At 39.7% G+C, this 19,001-nt stretch overlaps 1 protein-coding gene across 1 annotated transcript; it reads left to right on the top strand.

Annotated features, from left to right (window-relative positions):
- Window positions 1-2,584: 2,584 nt before the first annotated feature.
- LOC124164188 (neuralized-like protein 4) lies at window positions 2,585-14,815 on the top strand. The gene is made up of 6 exons (XM_046541397.1): window positions 2,585-2,697; window positions 3,396-3,618; window positions 6,386-6,506; window positions 8,748-8,921; window positions 9,784-9,874; window positions 14,568-14,815. The coding sequence occupies exons 1-6, from the start codon at window positions 2,596-2,598 to the stop codon at window positions 14,724-14,726; spliced, it is 870 nt and encodes a 289-aa protein (XP_046397353.1). The 5' UTR covers window positions 2,585-2,595; the 3' UTR covers window positions 14,727-14,815.
- The last annotated feature ends 4,186 nt before the right edge of the window (window positions 14,816-19,001 follow it).

Here is a 19,001-nt window from a genome sequence, read left to right as displayed (position 1 = left end):
TAGAGGCACAAGTTCACTGCAAGTCGTAGCTTCCTCGCAGCTACGAAAAACTTTCAATTCCTGTCAACAATTACACTACATACGTTGCCTGCCTTACTTGAAGAATGGATTCTCGTATTCCATTTTGGCACAAATGCATAAAAACTCTATAGCAGTATACAAATAAAACCGGAGTTCGATCATCCACAACGGTCCGCCATATTTAGTAGCTCCCTTAGATAAGGCCGAAGGGCGTCTAAGAACCGGCTACTAAGATAGTAGCATACTAAGCTTAGTAGCCCTTACTAACGATCTATGAATACCATTTTGCTAGTATGCTACTACTTAGAACGCTACTTGGGCGTTAGTAGCTTACTAAGGAAACTATGAATACGGCCGGGTATGTTTAGACTGTGCTTGAGCCTTAAACCTCAATTGAAGTACCCAATTGGGGTAATTTGGGATTGAGATACACTTGTCGCTGCATTGCAGTCCTAGCATTTATTGCTTTCTGATTTTGACAAAGAATATGATCCAATCTGATGCTATACCAAAAATTAAAACTTTAATTTACTTCAATTCAATGGTTGACGAATTAACTTGTACAAATGTGACTTGAATATCTTAGCAATTAATCCTATGGAATAAGAGCGAGAACGTGGTAATTTTTTGTATTATTTAATATCAACCGATGTTCCTAATTTTATTTTCTAGAGTTATGTGACTTGCAGTAAGCCTGATATTTTATATTAGTAAGGGAGGAAATTTTGTCCAAGGATGAACATAAGAAATCTTTTATAAGCTGGGCCAAAGAACTCTTACCAAAATATTTCAATAATTGTGACCATCAGATTTTTAATAAGTTAGTTACCACATTTTACATTATTTCTAACAAAATATTTATAGAGATAAATCAATGCGTCCGTATAAATATACAATGCGAGCAAATGGCTAATTCGTTACGAAGCATATCATATCGCATATCTTACATTAAGTTTAGAACTTATTAATATTCAACAAATTACGGCATGAATCTAGAGCACTTTCCTTTTAATTAATTCTGACGAATAGTTCAATTAGGACGGCCGTCTCCTCTTCGAATACTTTTCTTTCAGTTTTCTTTCCTCCTATTCAACATTGCTGCTGCTTCGCCTTCTTCTTTTTCTAACTAGCTTTTAACCAACTTGCGTTCACACACGCATGAACTACCACCAACCATGGTCGGAAAACGGCGGTCAGAATCCCAACCACGGTTAACGGTTACTTGCGTTCATACCTCGTTTTGTAACCATGGTCAGGCTTAACCAGGGTAAAAAGAGCGTAGTGCGAACGGGGCATAAGGAGGGATAAGGATGGGTTCAAAAATCGTCAAAATCTCCTGACGTAATTATAGGATCTGCGATCTTTCTTGTTAGGATCTGGGGCCTGATTCTGCTTCTTTCTGGCTATAGCCAACGTGATTTGTCGAAAATATTGGCGAACGGTGACAGAATTCATATTCTCATTTTCATTCGCTAGCTATTTCGCCAGAAAAGCTTCGCTTCGTCTCTCTGGCGACGCAAAAGTTATTCTCGTTCTTACTGGCGAGTATATAGCGAACGTAAACATTCGCCAAGAGCGAATTTCGCTAGCGATGACAGTGAAGTCGCTCTAGCGGCTTAGCGAAAGAATTGACGGGAGATTGAATCGTGATTTTTACAACCACTTTACATCATTATTATGTTGTATTTTTGATCCTAATGAGTTTAATTGTTATTAAAATTCTTGGCATACAAACTGTGCGTTGTTTTACTCATCTCGTCGTTCTACGTAATTCAATAGATGCGATTAAAAGTGGGTTTGCATTTGAATGAACCGCGAAGCTTTTCTTTGATAAGCGTATTGTGTTATCGTGGGAGTTCTGTTATTCAGAGCATATAAATGTGTTGGATTGCCTGAGAAAACTTGTTGTTTATGTTGTTATGCTCGTGAACGTTTCATTGGAAATAATAAGAAAGAGACTGACCGGAGTATTCTCATACAAGACCATGTCCTCCAGTAAATGAAGTAGTGGTGTAGTGGATAGCTGTGCTATCTACCAATCTAAATGTTATGCGGTCGTTTCCTGCCATTGTAACTTTTTTCTCTCCACCACAAGAAAAAGATTCGCATACTATGGTTTTCATCTTGAATACCATGGTTTTCATCTTGAAAAACTTTTCATCAATCTAAATACAATGGTTTTCATCTTGAAAACCATTGTATTTAGATTGTGTCATGTTTTATTTTAATTTTCGGCCCGATATTCTCTATCAATATTTTAACGTGCCGAATGATACACGCACAGCATTAGCCTACGCTCTACCACAGTGATTTATTCACGAATACTTTGACTGTGCATATTATTTTCGAGCGTGGAGTGAGAAAGGAGGGTGACGCCCAGAATCCGGGATTTGAGCGCTGTTCGCCGATGGACAAGAGAAATACAGAGATAATCGGACGTGTGTGCCCCGTGACGTGACAGTCCGTTGACCTTCTAGCCTGGCCGAGGGTTGCATCATGCATTCGAAGACGAGGGAAGCGTATAAATACGCTCCCGACGCCGATAATAAGGAGAAAACGCGAGCATTAGACGCAATGGCGCCCATGCGGTTCCTTGATAACTGCGCCTCGCTCCGATGGCTGCGCTTAGCTATCCTCTGCTCCTTATTCTTCCGCTGCGGCCTTTGTGATACTCAAGTGAGTAAATAACTAGCAACAACAATATCATATATTTCTTCCGAATAGTACATATTTATTATTGATGAAATCATTTCAATTTTGTAGAATCATTATCAATCGCAAAGTATTCGTAAATTTATAAATATTTTTATAATACATTTTTTCACTCATTTCGTCGGCCTTAAACAGCCGATTTGACCGTTAAATTGAATATGAAACCTAAAATGTACCTGTGGTTGGTATATTCACGAGTATTACAAAAGGGCATCCTCAGCTCGTACTCTAAAAGTGTTGTCATTCACCGCGCATTTAAATGGGTTTTTACAAAAGTCGCCACTCGCGTCGCTCACGGCATTTTGATCCGAGTTTCACGGGGAAATAAGGTGTAATTAATGGGTGTCAACCAAAATTTATGGGCATTATGATGTAACCTATCAAATTCATTTATTTTCAATGCTATTCTTCGAAATTACGAGCACTGCACTGCAAAATATTGGAAAAAGGTGGATCGCATTACACTCGCATTTCACATGGCCACGATGCGGACATTTTTGAAAACCGCTTAAAATGCGACCGAAGTGGCGAGAACAGAAATCAGCCTTACATTGGGATGGAATTGAGCCTCCTCCATGCAGGCTCCTTGGGTATATTTGTGTTCTTGCGCGAGGGAGTTTCGGCATTCATTTGTTTGTAATAGTTCAGTGACGACCGCACAGGTGTCTCCCGGGGAACAATGCAAGTCTTCGCAGCAGCGAGTGCTGAGCTTCTCGCTGAAACGACGCCAGGACGAGATTGACGGCAAATGGGTCAACATCATCTCGGCTTGGCGGAAGGACCCACTTGACGAACCCCGAGGCTTCTTATCGCTAGACGCCACGCATCGCACGGCCAAGTGCGACGACGGCTTCACCACGGTTCACGTCGAGGCACGAATCAAAGGTGAGGGGCCATTGGGTCTATCCAGTGATGTCGATCACCCTTCAGTGAATCCATCTGGAATGGTCCATCCACGGTCACTATCACGACTGATGCCGGTCGCTACTTGCGTCCGTTACTACCATATTTTCGTATTTCTGGCTGCAATGAAGCAGTATTTGCCAACTACAGAATTACCGAGAAGATATATGCTTGGCAAGTAGATTTTTTTAATGGCTCCTCTGATACTTCCGTAATAAGTCACTTAACTCCATGTTTGGAAATACCACGGTTAGCCTAGACGTAGATCTAATGAAAAGTTTCATTCGCAAGCGATGGCTTTCGAATTTGAGTAAATTAACATTTTCCTGAATTTCAATATGATCAGAGTAGATGACTGTAATGGCAAAAATTTAACGCATAAAAAATGTACTTAGTGACAACGTGAAGTTTATGTTAGCGGAACACCCTAGCGAAACCTAGGGCGCCATCCGCAATTCATGTACTTTTCGCTCAAGTCATTAGTTTTCCCTAAATCAAATCATTTCCCCCGTCATTATCATTAAGTATTAAAAAATTATTGACAAAAGCAATGCATATTCCAAGTTCTTCCATAAAACTTAATGGATATCCAGTCATAGAAATAATCAAATTTGAGTTTCGGTAATTCATTCCTGCGTTCAAGTAAATGCGAAAATGTTGCTGTAAAACTCCGTCACGTATGCCAGGTATTAAGTCTCAATTCCAATGATTTAATGATCATCGACGAATTATACTTACGAAAATTAACTAATTATAATAGTTCAGGTAAAAATTCATTTCTCGAGAGCGTGAGCTTCGAACGGGGGTGTTCGAAATGTCCTCCAGAAATGGGCGACGGAAGTCATAAATAACTTGGGTGCGAAAAATACTGTTTAAATTAAAATTCAATAGCTCTTGATTAACTATGTGGCATTCCATTATAAGTTTTCTTGGATATCACACAATTACTTATATCACTTCTTTTTTACAGAGAGCGACCCGGGTTTCAATGAATTATCATCATGAATTCAATTGATTCGGCTTTAACTTTGTGAAAATCCATGTTGAAATGAAAATGAATAACCTTGGTAACTTTTCACAGGAAAATTTATTCGTACGACGCGTTTCGACGCTGAGGCGTCATTATCAAGTACACTCTTTGTAATATCTACAATCCAATATATACCCAATTCTGGCAGGGGTGGAGGGAGAGGGTTATACAGGGGGGGAAAATTGGGGAGGAGTGGGAGGGTTGGTGAGGGAATGGTTGGAAAGCGTGACTAAGCCCACGCTAGGAGCCTTTGCATAACACCTGTGGGAAGAGGGACATCATAGTGACTTCGAACCGGACGTTTTACACAGAGTCAAGAAGGGGAGGAAGATGGACGTCCTGGAGGAGTTGGAGATAAAAAGAAATTTGAGTTTGGGACATGTCCTTAATGACATCGTCTTCCTAAGAAATTCACCTCTCATTACCACTGCACTTAACCTTAACAATTTACCCCTTTCCAAACCGACCCTTTACCCCGGCCGAGGAACCTTACCTGCCTCTCCTAGCGTGGGCTTAGTCACGCTTCCCAACCATTCCCTCACCAACCCTCCCACTCCTCCCCAATTTTCCCCCCTGTATAACCCTCTCCCTCCACCCCTGCCAGAATTGGGTATATATTGGATTGTAGATATTACAAAAAGTGTACTTGATAATGACGCCTCAGCGTCGAAACGCGTCGTACGAATAAATTTTCCTGTGAAAAGTTACCAACGTTATTCATTTTCATTTCAATTATCATCATCTTCAGGCGCAAATTATGTGTAATATTATTATGCGTACATTATTAATTAATTACTATTATTATCTGATTACTATTTTAATTAGCGCCTGAAGAAGATGATAATTTATTGAAACCCGGGTCGTGCTCTGTAAAAATAAATCCAGTCCAGGAAATCCAGGAAAGCTTATTGTTTAAATTACTACGTTGAGAATCAAGGCAATGCATTAAGAAGTATTCATTTCACCCATGAAAATAGAAAATAAATTGGTAAAATATTCATTTTCCAGTTGAATTCCATATTCGCGGAATGATTTCTTGAGGCAACTGTCGATGCTACCATCTAGCGGACGATCGTTGCAGGTGCGACGCGAATAAGGCGGTCATAAATTTCCGTGTGTGTCCAGTCCTTCTTGTCTAACGAGGAAAGTCCCTCCAGTGTCAACATGGCATCTCGTTCAAATTTTTCCAGGTGATAGGAAATGGATGCTCATGAGGTGTAGTCCTTGTTCCAGCCCCCGATGCTCAATACTATTCGAGATATTGGCGACGAAAATCAACAGGAAAAGACTTAAATTTATGCAGCTCGTAGCGCAACAATAGAGCCTTACACTCTGTTGCTACGACGAAGAGCACTGACGGTGTATTGTTGATATTTGAGTTGCATAGACTCAGGCGTATGTCTGAAGCATATATCATTTTTCCATATTTTATAGCGAGGAATATTGATTGAGATTTGAAATGTGTTTTAAGCATCAATGGCTGCCGTATCATTAAAATATTCTTTGCCCCTACTTGACTCCCTCTTTCACCAAAACAAATAAACCCTCATTAAGAGTGGAAAAATAAAGATAACAGAGGAATCAATGAATAAACGCTGTGCTGAATTTCGGATTTTTCTTCCGTCAAAACCTGATTACTTTAAAAAAAAATACATTTATTTCAGTTTAACTTTGTGGAAATTGTCCTATAATAAGAAAGTAAATTGATCTTTTTTTCAGAGGAAGAAATAGGAAATGAGAATATGTTTTCAAATAAAGAGAAAAAGCTGTTAACTTTTCATCGAAGGCATGGAAAGAATGCAGTAATTCTGGACGAAAGCCGCTCCGTTCAGAAACTTGAGTAAGTACACACATTTCTACGCGTGCCAAAATACTTTCCTCTCCCCTCATTCTACGGACTTACCTTAATATTAAGAGTTTCATATTGTCAGTCTTCTACCCTAAGTTTATAAATCCATTCTCTCCCCTCCTTCTCCAATTAGAACTTCCGCATCACTCTCGCAATTACCATCGCTCTTCTAATGTATAGATAACAGTAACTAATTTCCATGTATTTGAGATGCATAAGTTAATAGCACATTATTTCAAATTACAACAGGGTGGTTTCCTATTATTTTTTGTTGCCTAAATCGAAAAATTATTACTCCTCAGGTAGTACATATTTCACGCTTTGAGATTTTTAAATGACGATATTTATTTTTCGCTATCAGCCTAATATCGCATGCGGCGAAGGTGGTACTGAGGATATTGAACAGACGAGTGGAGGCAAGGGCAAACGAGTATTTGGGCGAAGATCAATTTGGTTTCAGAAAAGGGAAATCAACTCGTGATGCAATAGCAGTAATGAGGTCCCTCGTCGAGAGGAACCTAGAATATGACCAAGACGTATATGCCTGTTTCGTGGACTTTGAGAAAGCATTTGATAGGGTGAACTGGGTTAAGCTGATGGATATTCTCAAGAGAATAGGTGTAGATTGGAGGGATAGACGACTGATTCGTAATCTTTATATGGCCCAGACTGCGCAAGTGAGGGTAGCGGGCGAGGAATCTGGGTGGACAAGCATTGGGCGAGGTGTAAGGCAAGGCTGTCCTCTATCGCCGCTGCTTTTTAACGTATACGCTGAGGAGATGGTAAGAGAAGCGTGGGACGAATTGGGAGCTGGAGTGAAAGTGGGAGGAATGACGTTGAAATCGGTAAGGTTCGCGGATGATCAGGCGCTGATTAGGCAGTCAGCGAGGGGACTGAAGGCTCTAGTGGATGCGTTATACGTGCGGTGCGAGGAGTATGGGATGAGGATTAATCACAAGAAGACTAAGGTAATGCGGTTTTGTAAAGTATCGCGAGCGAGGAATGTGAGACTCAAGATCAAAGTAGGTGGGGAAAAACTTGAACAGGTAGAGCAGTTTAACTATTTGGGCAGCACATTAGAGGAAAACGGACACGGTAGCAAAGACATCAGGAAGCGAATTGCACTAGCAAAGGAGGCGTTCATGAACAGGAAGGAGCTTCTTAGAGGATCGTTATGTAAGAGTTTAAAGAAAAGGTTAGTGAAGAGTTTGATTTGGAGTGTAGCTCTCTATGGTGCCGAAACATGGACACTGAGGAAAGAAGATGAGAGAAGATTGGAAGCATTCGAGATGTGGGTATGGAGAAGAATGGAGGGGGTGAAATGGACGGAGAGGATAAGGAACGACGAAGTGCTGGATATGGTGGGTGAGGAGAGGCAGGTTTTGGATGAGATACGGAGGAGACAGAAGGTATGGATGGAGGGAGTACTCGGCGGGGAGGGGATGTTGAAAAAGGTGTTAGAGGGTAGAATGTTAGGGAAACGAGGGAGGGGAAGGAAAAGAATAGGTTTTTTGGATAGATTGAAGGGGAGTAGGCCTTATAGTGAATTGAAGAAGGCGGTAATGGAAGGAAAGGAAGGCTCCCAGATCACTTCTTTGGTACTCCATGCAAACCTACCTTAATCGGTAGAATACTTTAATAATTAAATGAAAAGTGAAAATTTTCAAGCGCGCGAAAACGCGGCGGCTAAGTATGAATGCTGGGTAAATCCCGAGTGACGTTTGGCTACCGCTGTGTGAAGCCACCTGGGTGCGAGGCAATGAACGCCACTACGACGCAGGCTGCTTTCTGCCGAGCATGGCTGTAGCGTAGAGTATCCTGCTAGCAGGTAGCGCTTGGCTTAAATAAGGATTATTAATACCCTATCAAACGAAGGAAACATTTCGACCATAAGCAATTTTACTAGATGATTATTATGAAATGTTTCCCTGAGCTCTGTGTCTCATGCATGCATTGGTAATCTCAGGCGATGTAAAACTCCAGATACTCGAATGAAAACTAGGTCCATGTGACGTCACGTGGAGTGGCATCGCATGGGCGTCAATCTGGCCTTTTTCCAACGAGGTTAAAATTGACCATTGCCATTCGTCTAAACTGGGATTTCTAAAACCAAATAATTTGTATATTATGAATACACTAATGGTGGGTAACTTATCGCAATCGATGTCTTTTGTTTTCTTTGAAGAAGGAAACTACCATATTGCTGAAAGTGAAAATACGTATATATTTCAGATGGGATGATCCCCACAACGCAGTTGTGTTCACAGACAGACCCCTGAAGACCAATGAGCTATTTGAAGTCCGATTGGAGAAGAGAACCACAAAGAATAATCATTGCCTGGGTATCGGGGTAATGATACATTCACCAGATAACGTGGAAATTAAACCAGCAATGTACACCCTCAGGTAAATATGAAAGTCAAATTGAAAGAAGTTTTGGATTGGGCTTTTGTTTCTATCAATCAAAATTCAGGGCTAATTCAAACGATATAATATATTTTTTAAAGTCTAAAACTATTTAAATAGAGAAAAAATATTTCGCATTGAAAGGATGGCCTTTGATGATGAAGAGGATCATGAATAGGAAAATATGGTAGGTCTTAAACCCACCAGCCAGCAAATAATTCTACCTGATTTTTTTTGCCATTCCACTTGTGGCTGTCGCAATTTTTTGTCAAGTTAAATACGCAGTAAATCAAAATTTCATGAAATAAACTATAGATATAAAAAAACTAAACTATTATAAACTATAGATAGTGTTTTCACAAAACCCTTTTCCTGCATATTATTTACTCGTAATTTGGTTTATGAGTTCGGCCTTCATGAAATATGTTTATCTAAAGGTTATACCCTCTATCAGAAGAGAAAACAAATATTAATTAATTTATCGCTGATTGGCTGAGTGCCAGCTAGGCCAGAGTGCCAGTTAGGCACTCAGCCAATCAGCGATAGTCTTGCGCTATCTTGCGCTGGTGAGTATAAATCGCAATGTGTTGCCAATTACCTCATATTATCAACTTTATTCAGTCTTACCTTGTTCTCTTTCGCGAAACGGACGAATTATTTATTATTTTTTTGATCAGAGGAAATGCTCCCCTGGCATAATCATATCCTCAGCAGTTGCGTCGTGGGCAGTCGCCGTAAGGGGAAAAGTTTTGGGGGGCGGAATCAACCTCAACCCCTCTCACCCCCTCTACTCGTCTGAACTCCATAGCGAGTGTTCCATGAAAATGTCAAGACCTATCTATCACTATTCTTTTTTTTCCAGTAATGGCACATGGATGTACCATAATGACGGAATTTATCAAAATTCTAAGTCAATAGTTGCCAAATATGGATACAATCTCGACAAACTACAGGTAAGTGATTTTTAGCCTGATTTTCGATGATATTGCAGTTGACTGCGGTCCGTATTCCAGAACGTTACTCGAGATTTGGTCTCGACTCGAACTCAACTGGATTGCCACGTTAGTGCGAGGGTCGTTCAATAAGTAATGTCCCACTTTCTTTTAAGGCCTGGTTACACGGTGCATTAACCCGTACGGGTTAATGTCTAAATGTATGAACGCGAGAATGAACGGAAAAATTCACCGTGTAACCACCCCAAAATGTACAAATGCATGAACGCGTGAACGGAAAATAGAACCTGTTCTAATTTCGTTCATGCATTCGCACAAGTTAATAACAGAGCCACCTGGTGGGAAACGACACATTTAGTTGTCATCTGCAGGGCTATTCCACGGCCGTCTTGGCTATTCAGTAACTCTTTACGCGTATTTGTTCATTTGTACTGTATCGTAACTCCTATCACAAACTCACCATTTGCATCTACACTAATATTCGCATAGATTATCCCTGTATGTATGCCGGACATACCAAGTTTTTGCCTATGGTATCTTATTGGTTGTATTATGCCGGTACAAAACAATCGATGAGGTTGTCACAGAGTTTCCAATACGACATTTGTGAAATACAACGGCTATCATACGACTTATAGAACACATTTAAACATAATTAATATCATACGAATTAACGACAATTTTACCTTTTATACGTCCGAGGTGGGAATGCGCTGGCCCACCACAAAAATACGACTCACATTACGCAAGTTCATAAATCGACAAGACGTCTAAACCAACATCTTTTCCATCAACAGCAAATTTCTTCTTAACTTTATAACCGTCCCGGACAAAAGTAGAACAAAGTATTAAAAATATCTACTCTCATACATCATCTACACTCAGTGAAACAGATGACAGAAAATTTTCTAGTAAACACGGCTTAAAAACAAGATGCGTCTACAAATTGTCAGCCTAAGTATTAACTTTGATAACGGTTTGAAATAAATAGAGTACTATTGAGATATAGCATTAAGCGAGCGTTAACGATAAATATTAAACATAAATAAATATTACTGGCACGAAATGAAACAACTTCGGCAACTACAATGAAAACCACTGTTTACACGGCAGCGCAAATATATTACCAGTATGTGAAATTTCCTGGTCCTACAGGAAACAACGAAAAGGGAATTATTTTCTGGTAGGTATCGTCTGCTTCCTACCTAATGATACTGTTTTAACATTTAAATTTTGCGCACTGTAAAGGGAATAAACAAAAACTAAACGCCTCGCGTTACGAGAAAATGTGTGAAAACTTGTGCGAACGCATGTACCGTGTAACCGCTCATTCATGCTCCTCGTTCACGCAAACGTCCATGAATTCAGACATGCAAGCAGACACGCATTCATACATTTCATTCATACATTTCATTCGTGCATTAACCCGTACGGGTTAATGCACCGTGTAACCAGGCCTTTAAATGCAATTGATATACATAGACAATCGTCCTTGTAGTTGCTTCACATTTGATGTTTGTTCTATGTGTTGGTGAAGTTTCGCACCGTTCCGGCAAATGAAAGAGCCGCAGTATAGCGTCAAAATGGCATCTACGTACGACTACCCTTACAAGCAGCGTTCTCTCATCGAATCCTTGTGTGAAGAAAAAGAAACACTGGTGAAATCTTTACACGTTTAAGAGCTGTGTTTTGCGTCGCTGCAGTTGGTAGGGGTACGCTTGAGTAAAGAAAGGTACAGCCTCTAGAATGCTGAAACATAGCTCCTTGAACAACCACGCTCGAGACGGCCTGTCACAGCCACTGCTCCACACATGCTGAACTGTAGAGATGCCAATATTCCTGACGACCGTGGCATCACAACTCGACCATTGCCTCTACAGTCGCCGGTGAGCATTGGAAGTGTGTCTGCAAAGATCGAGACTCGGATATTCAAAGAGGCGTTCCACAAATGCTAATAGTGGACCGCAATATTCAAAGAAAGGCCAAAAAAGAACCAGTGAACACATCGCCAAATTGGGTTGGACGTTATTGCGTCAGCCACCCTATACCTCCTCGCACCCTCGGACTTCCATTTCTTTGGGCCACTTAAAGAGTCACTGCGGAGAACAAACTTTGATGATGACGAGAGTATCTATCATGCGGTGACAACATAACTACGTCTACAGAACCTGAGCTAACTTGAGCAAATACATGACGGTACATTTCTTGCGGAATTCGTCCAACTTTAGCCATGTGTATGCAGTGGATGGTATTAAAATAAAGGCAACAGACGAAGTGAAGTATCTGGGAGTTACGATAACCTCGAACCTCTCGTGGGGAACACATATAAGGAATATTTTCGGAATAGCCCTTAGCAAATTAGGATTCGTCAAGCGTATTGTGGAAAAATTTTCGGATGAGAAAGTAAAAGATAGGTGCTATTTCGCTCTCGTCCGACCACACCTTAAATATGCAGCGAGCGTATGGAATCCGGTTCAGAAAGACTTAATTCGCGAACTGAACAAAATACAAAGGAAGGCTGCGTGGTTCGTCAAAAACCGCTACGGGCGTACAGATAGGGTTACGTAGATGTTAAGCGAAATAGGCTGGGAGCCGTTGGAGACTCGGAGGCTGCGCGCTAGGCTTAGATTGCTTGAACAATTGAGAATGGATATCTTTAAGAGAGACACAGAGAACATAATATTAGAGCCACGCTATATTTCCAGGTCCGATAGAAGCGATAAATTAAGAGATGTTTTGCCGAACGGATAGATATGGGAATTCGTTTTTCCCCCGAACCATAAAGGACTTTAATATGCGCTAGTCTCAACTTCGTTAGAGCACTTAATTTCTTTTATCTGTAAACGGCTGGTGTCCTAACATCCCCTGCAACACGCCTTTTAGGTGGCTTATGGGGTATTATGTAGTTGTAGAACAAAGCTTTTACCAGAGGGCTTTTCCCACAATGTTGTCGTGCGACCATAGAACACGATGGATGCTACCTAGAAAAATAGAACATGTACAAGATATGTTGATGTATATTGCCACCAAGTTCCGACTCTTAACAGTAAATATGTTTTGAGAAAAAAATCTGGGGCATTACTACTTATTGAACTTCCCTCGTATTGGACTCGTATTGGATTGACCATGAATGGAAATAGTTCAGCTGACTTCATTTTTCATAAAGTTTTCAGCAGTTAATGTAGCTCAAGAGAGTTAAGTTGAAGTTATTTTCTAGAACTCGAGCTCTGACTCAAACTAAACTTGAGTCCTAGATGTGAATCTCCGAGGAAGAGTGAGGACTCAAAATGGAGTCAGGTTCTGGAGTATGGTCCTTGGTATTGTTTCCATGGGGTCTTTTAATGAGTACGCGTGCATATTATGGGGCGGTGCACAATCAATAAGTATACCAATTGCTTGCTTCTCCTTAGAATTTGCGAATTTTTCACATGATCAAAGAAAAAACCTTTTTATGTACTGCAACTATTTTTGCATGAAGTGATCAGAGGGTTTTGCTTCATACATAAAGCCGCAGCAAGTTACATCTGCAGGGAATGCATTAGGCTTTAATTAATGAGAAAATTGCCATTACATTATGAAGAAATTATATGTTTCTGGAGAATCTTTGAGATTATTAACTTACGGATTAAATGCTAAATTTCGTTATTAAATTCAAAATTTATTGTAACATAAAATTGTTATTTCTAAATTTTAATTTTTTTACTTGGTAACAAATTTTCTCCCACAAGAAAACGAAATCGTCTATAAGTTTATTTTTCAAAATTTTTTGCAAGTTATTCTTGGCTTCACTTGGTGTCTTCCTCTTACGGTAGAATTTTTGAACTACTGACAAACTTCCTAGAAAGCCTGAACTTTTAAAGAAAGAATTTTCAAATTTGTACTTTTTTGCAAACTGGGAAGACAGTTTAAAATTGATCCCAAATTGGCACGGTAACGGACAGGCAACAATTGAGGTCAAGAAACAGTATTTTAATCTGACAAATAGGGGCTCAATCTTGCGCCTCCGTTGCAGACGGCATCTTCAGGATGATCACTTCCTGAAAGGCCGCCGAAGGTCGTCTCGACCCACAGTGTTACTGCCTCTGAACTACTCGGTTCCTGTGGAAAGGTGTAGATGGGGCTGATAGGAGACGTTCTCCTGTCCTGCCAAATTATAGACCTTAGCCGAGCAATATTACATAGCCAAGCACCAAAGATTCGTCAGTCGCTAACTATATTTATTCCATGGGATACCACGTCATTTACAAATAAAAGGTGTAAAAATCAGCCAAAGAAACTATTAATTTCTCCTAAATAATTCTATACGCCATAAAAATAGAAAAAGGGGCCAATATTTTTAACGGAGACACCGGCTTCAAGTAGCTTCGAGGCGACGGCTTTTCCTCGCGCCTCGGGAAAACGAATCACCAAGACCCCATGTCGGGAGAACGAATCACCTAGGAAATAGAAGAGCAAGGTGAGTGGGAGGGGAGGAACTCTGAGTGACCCTGAGTAAGACCATCAGAGGGGGGAGGACTTGGTTTAAGTCTTGACGAGCTCCGACGTGAGGCATGAAGCTGTGGCATGAGGCAGAAGATGTCGCCTGCAACGGAGGCGAATAAACCCGAAAAGCAAGACATGGGCCTGTGAGGGAAATAGTACAGGCCTTTTGCGATGCAGGTTCTCAAGAGATGATTGTGGCTCTCTCCAACAGGTTAGAGAAAGAGTGGGCGTGATGCGCCGAGAGGATGGAGAACTTCATTTCTTTGTGAACGGCGTGGACCAAGGCAAAGCGGCGTCCAATGTGCCCGAAAGAATTTACGGGATCGCCGAACTTTGGTACGATGCTGTGAAGGTGAAAATAGTGTACTGAAGAAAATCATACTGTGCTGTACTTGACTACATGTTTGAATTTAATAGTGTAAAAAAATGGAAAATATATCCTCCAGCTATATATCAAGATACGCTAGTTTGGTACACTTATTATCGAACACTATCATTTTTCTGTTTTAAAATTGTGATAATTTTCCTCTTCTGCCTACTTAATATCTCAATATAATCCATTTTGGAGGCCTTTCAATGAGATATTGATACATGTAAGGCGTGGAAAATAGCTGGGATTAACGATTGAAAATAATCTTTGAAAATTTTGTCTGCTATTTAATTTATTCGATATTTAATCGCTTCTTTCGGCGTCGCAATTGCAATCGCAGTCAATCTCCTCGGATTCTCAATCTACAAGATTTCCTTTTGTTTTTTGATGAAAATATCTCGATAAAACCCAATTCCGAAGCGAAGGACAGTTATCGTACTATCTTCATTGTAATTTTCTGATGACCCGACCCCAGACATAAGCCAAACGTTCATACCGGAAAGGCCTACGGGTCTATAAATGCCCCAAAGTCCGTATAACCAGGAAAAACCCGGAAGGGTGGTGAATACGCAGACATCAAACGCTACCACCAGATCAGACACCGACACCCACCAGAGCAGGTCGCGACACCCACCACATCACCATCCAGGTTAAAGAAATGAAGTTAAAGTTGTAATTTGTCACTGAGCGATAACTTAATAATATATACAAAAGTACGTACACCTTTTTCATTTCTACTCCTTTCCCGAGAACGCAAACGTTTCACAAATCTGACACTCTTCGATTACATTAGTATGAGTGTATGGGACTCTGCTAAAATCATTATCATCGTCACTAGTAAATAATTTTAAGATTTATACATGAATTGCATGAATGAGAAAAAATGTCACTGGACCGGGAATGAAACCGCGGACCTCTGGCTTTCCATTAGGCCACTGCGCAGACCAATATCAAATTCCTTTCACCCTGTTCCCATGGCAATGGTACCGAGGCTCTTGGTACTAGATGTTGTTCCCTCGCGGTCCATCAAGGATGGCAACGCGACAGAGAAAGGATTTCCAAGAAGCCTCTACGGAAAGAGTGGCTCGATTCCCGGTCCATGGGAAGTTTTCCGCGTTGCAATTCATGTATATTTCACCGCCGCACAGTGGGGCCAAATCTATAAAAGGTGGTCATAATTAGAAAAATAAAAGTTCAGGGTTTTTATTGTATATCATGGTTGGGAAGACACTTATTTGAGCTGTTGAGAAATTAATTTGAAAAGCAAGTAAGTATGCACCTCTTCGTATAAATCACTGGCAAAGTGACAGGTGCGCTGCTGAGATGCATAGACTCCCTCTCGCTTCGAAATATTCCGATCTTCAAGACCGCTCTACAGCTACCCAATTGGCTCAATTTTAAATTTAAAAAGTAGAATCGATGCAGCAATGTCAATAGATTTGATATGCTATTTTTACTATAACATTGAAATAGCATTAAAATTATTGTTAACATAAATATTAACCAGTAAATTACACATTTTTTTATTAAAAAAAAACAAAAATACGAACATCATTTAGTTATATAGCAGTGCCCAGCAGCGCTTTTGTATACATACCACATCTCTCGGCTATGAAAACAAAAAAATTGACCACCCCAACCCGCCCCTTCGTGAATTAATGAAGAAATACGTAAGTAACCTCCAACCGTACGGACGCCGAAGCACGCAGCTTGTTGACACGTTGCATGCAGGAGGGAGCACTTACTTTACAATCAGCGTAACAAAATGAGTTCTTTCGCAATAAATTGGCGCAACAAAGACTCAAGACAAAGTATATACAAAGTTGATGCTATAATATCTCGTCCAGTAAAGACTGATATCCCTAATGTAGTTTAACCACGTTGCATGCATGGATTCGAAATTTCGACAAAAAATTGTTGAGGAAATTCAAGGAAGATTTTACCCGAAAGTGCTCGAGGAAAAAAATTGTAGTAGACTTCGTCGTGGGATTGATGTTACGTTCCGACTCGATTAATGTAAGTCAGATTGTGATGCGGTCCAAGTCATCGACAGTTTTATGTTCCAGAGCCATGAATATTTTGTATGAATCCTACCTGATAGAATCAGGATCTTCATCGGAATCGGTAGACGATTCTTTGGATGGAACGAAGTCTGATTGAAGTTAGTGTTTACGTTTATAAGCCTGTGTGTGCAGCTTTTTTCATATTCAACGTAGAAAACATACTATATAATAATGTGTGATGTAAATGTGTTTGTTAACTTGTTATATATTCTTATAAAGACTTCAAAGTCATTAGTTTTCATGTAATATTTAAAATAATAAGTGGGTTTATTCAATAATGCAGTTTTGTACCTAGATAATTATTCATGGGACGAATTAGAGACAGATTATATTTAGTGCTTGCATTTTTTTAAGTGAGTGGTCGCTGGCCTGTAAATATTCTACGCAGATTGACTGGTATACAATAATGTTTTATAATTTCTTTGCTACCTTATTATGTTCCAGGATATATTTTTAAGTCATAAGTATGTACATTAGGGCGGATCGGAAAAATCGATTTTTTTCAAATCCATGTGGCCCAATGAAAAAAAGTTGTGGGACCGATCAAAAATAAGGCCTGAAAATTTTGAGACCTCTTGGTGGAACCCTGACCCTCGATCAAATGCAATTTAGGGGGGGAAGGTCAAAATTTGAATAAATAAATATCATTATTTTATGGCTATTTTTAATTCTATTAATATTACGAATATGAAACTGATTTTGAAAATTATATGAAATACATTTCAAAGCTTTAAGGCAATCGATTAATAATTTTATGAATTATTTCAAATAAATATCCTCATTTTATGGCTATTTTTAATTCAACATTCTAAACGAATTAATTTCCGATATTGTTACATGTATCTTAATGTACACGTTATAAGCATGTACATTAGGGCGGATCGGAAAAATCGATTTTTTTCAAATCCATCTGGCCCAATGAAATAAAGTTGTGGGACCGATCAAAAATAAAGCCTGAAAAATTTGAGACCTCTAGGTGATCCCCTGACCCTCGCTCAAATGCAATTTAGGGGGGTAAGGTCAAAATTTGAAAAATATAATAGTTTATGGTCATTCCCTGTAGACTTTGCCACGCCTCGAATACAGCAAAATTCATCCCGCGTGTGCTTCTAGGAGGGCGTTCATCTTGGATAATATAAATCGGAAGATGGTAGAAAGTAAAAAAGGATGCGTCGTGAGACGACTTGTCCCTTATCTGGCGCCTCGTCGGCGTAAAACAAATCGATGTTGCCAACATTTGAAAGTGCCAAGTGATGAAATATTTTTAGATCCGAGAACGCAGGAAAGGAGTCTTTTTTATTAATTTCATAAAATTATTAATCGATTGCCTTAAAGCTTTGAAATGTATTTCATATAATTTTCAAAATCAGTTTCATATTCGTAATATAATATAATTAAAAATGTTCCCCCCTTTTTACTGGACATAAGGAACAATTACTGTCTTATTTTAGCAAAAATTCCAATTTTTTGGCAAAATATAAATTTTCTTTATATTTCAATATCATATTCGGAATTAGCGACCTCGAAAACTGTTATATTCCAAATTTCAAGCACATTACATGATATTTAATAATTATGACCACCTTTTAAGCATTTGGCCCCACTGTGCGCCGTTAACGCAGCAGGATTTGAAATATTACAAATCCTAAGACTTTTTTGATGCGACTGTCCACTCAATTCTCCTATCAACTGATCTTTTCACACCTGTATATTTTTTCTTTTCCTCATCCTTGCCTGCTCAACATATTTTATTCGAGGTCTTCCCTTTCTGCTTTTGCCATCCTCTGTCCCTCGACGATTGTCTTCATCAGGCCTTCATGCCTCAAGACATGGCCAATTAGGTTGTTTCGTCTTCCTGTCAAGGTTTTCATGAGGATTCTCTTCTCTCCTGCTCTTTTTGCGACTTCCTCCATCTCATCCTCAACATTCCTCTAATCTCTGATGTCTCCTGGGGCGTTCCTCAAGGCTCTGTACTGTGACCTATGCTATTTTCCATACATCTTCTTGATCTTCCTGAAAAATTAAAGCACTGTAAATATATGCTTTACGCGGATGATTTGCAAATTTATCAACATTGTCTTCCTCAAGGCCTCAGAATTACTATTGAGAGATTAAATGAAGATATTGCCTCCATATCCAACTGGGTTGAAAATAACTACCTAGTACTAAGCTGTACTAAACCCAAAGCCATAATTATAGGCTCCTCAAAGCT

The sequence above is a fragment of the Ischnura elegans genome, chromosome 8 (genome assembly GCF_921293095.1).
Source record: "Ischnura elegans chromosome 8, ioIscEleg1.1, whole genome shotgun sequence".
Classification (NCBI taxonomy): Eukaryota; Metazoa; Arthropoda; class Insecta; order Odonata; family Coenagrionidae; genus Ischnura; species Ischnura elegans.
Note: the sequence above shows the minus strand (reverse complement) of the source record. Positions and strands in the feature narration are given on the sequence as shown.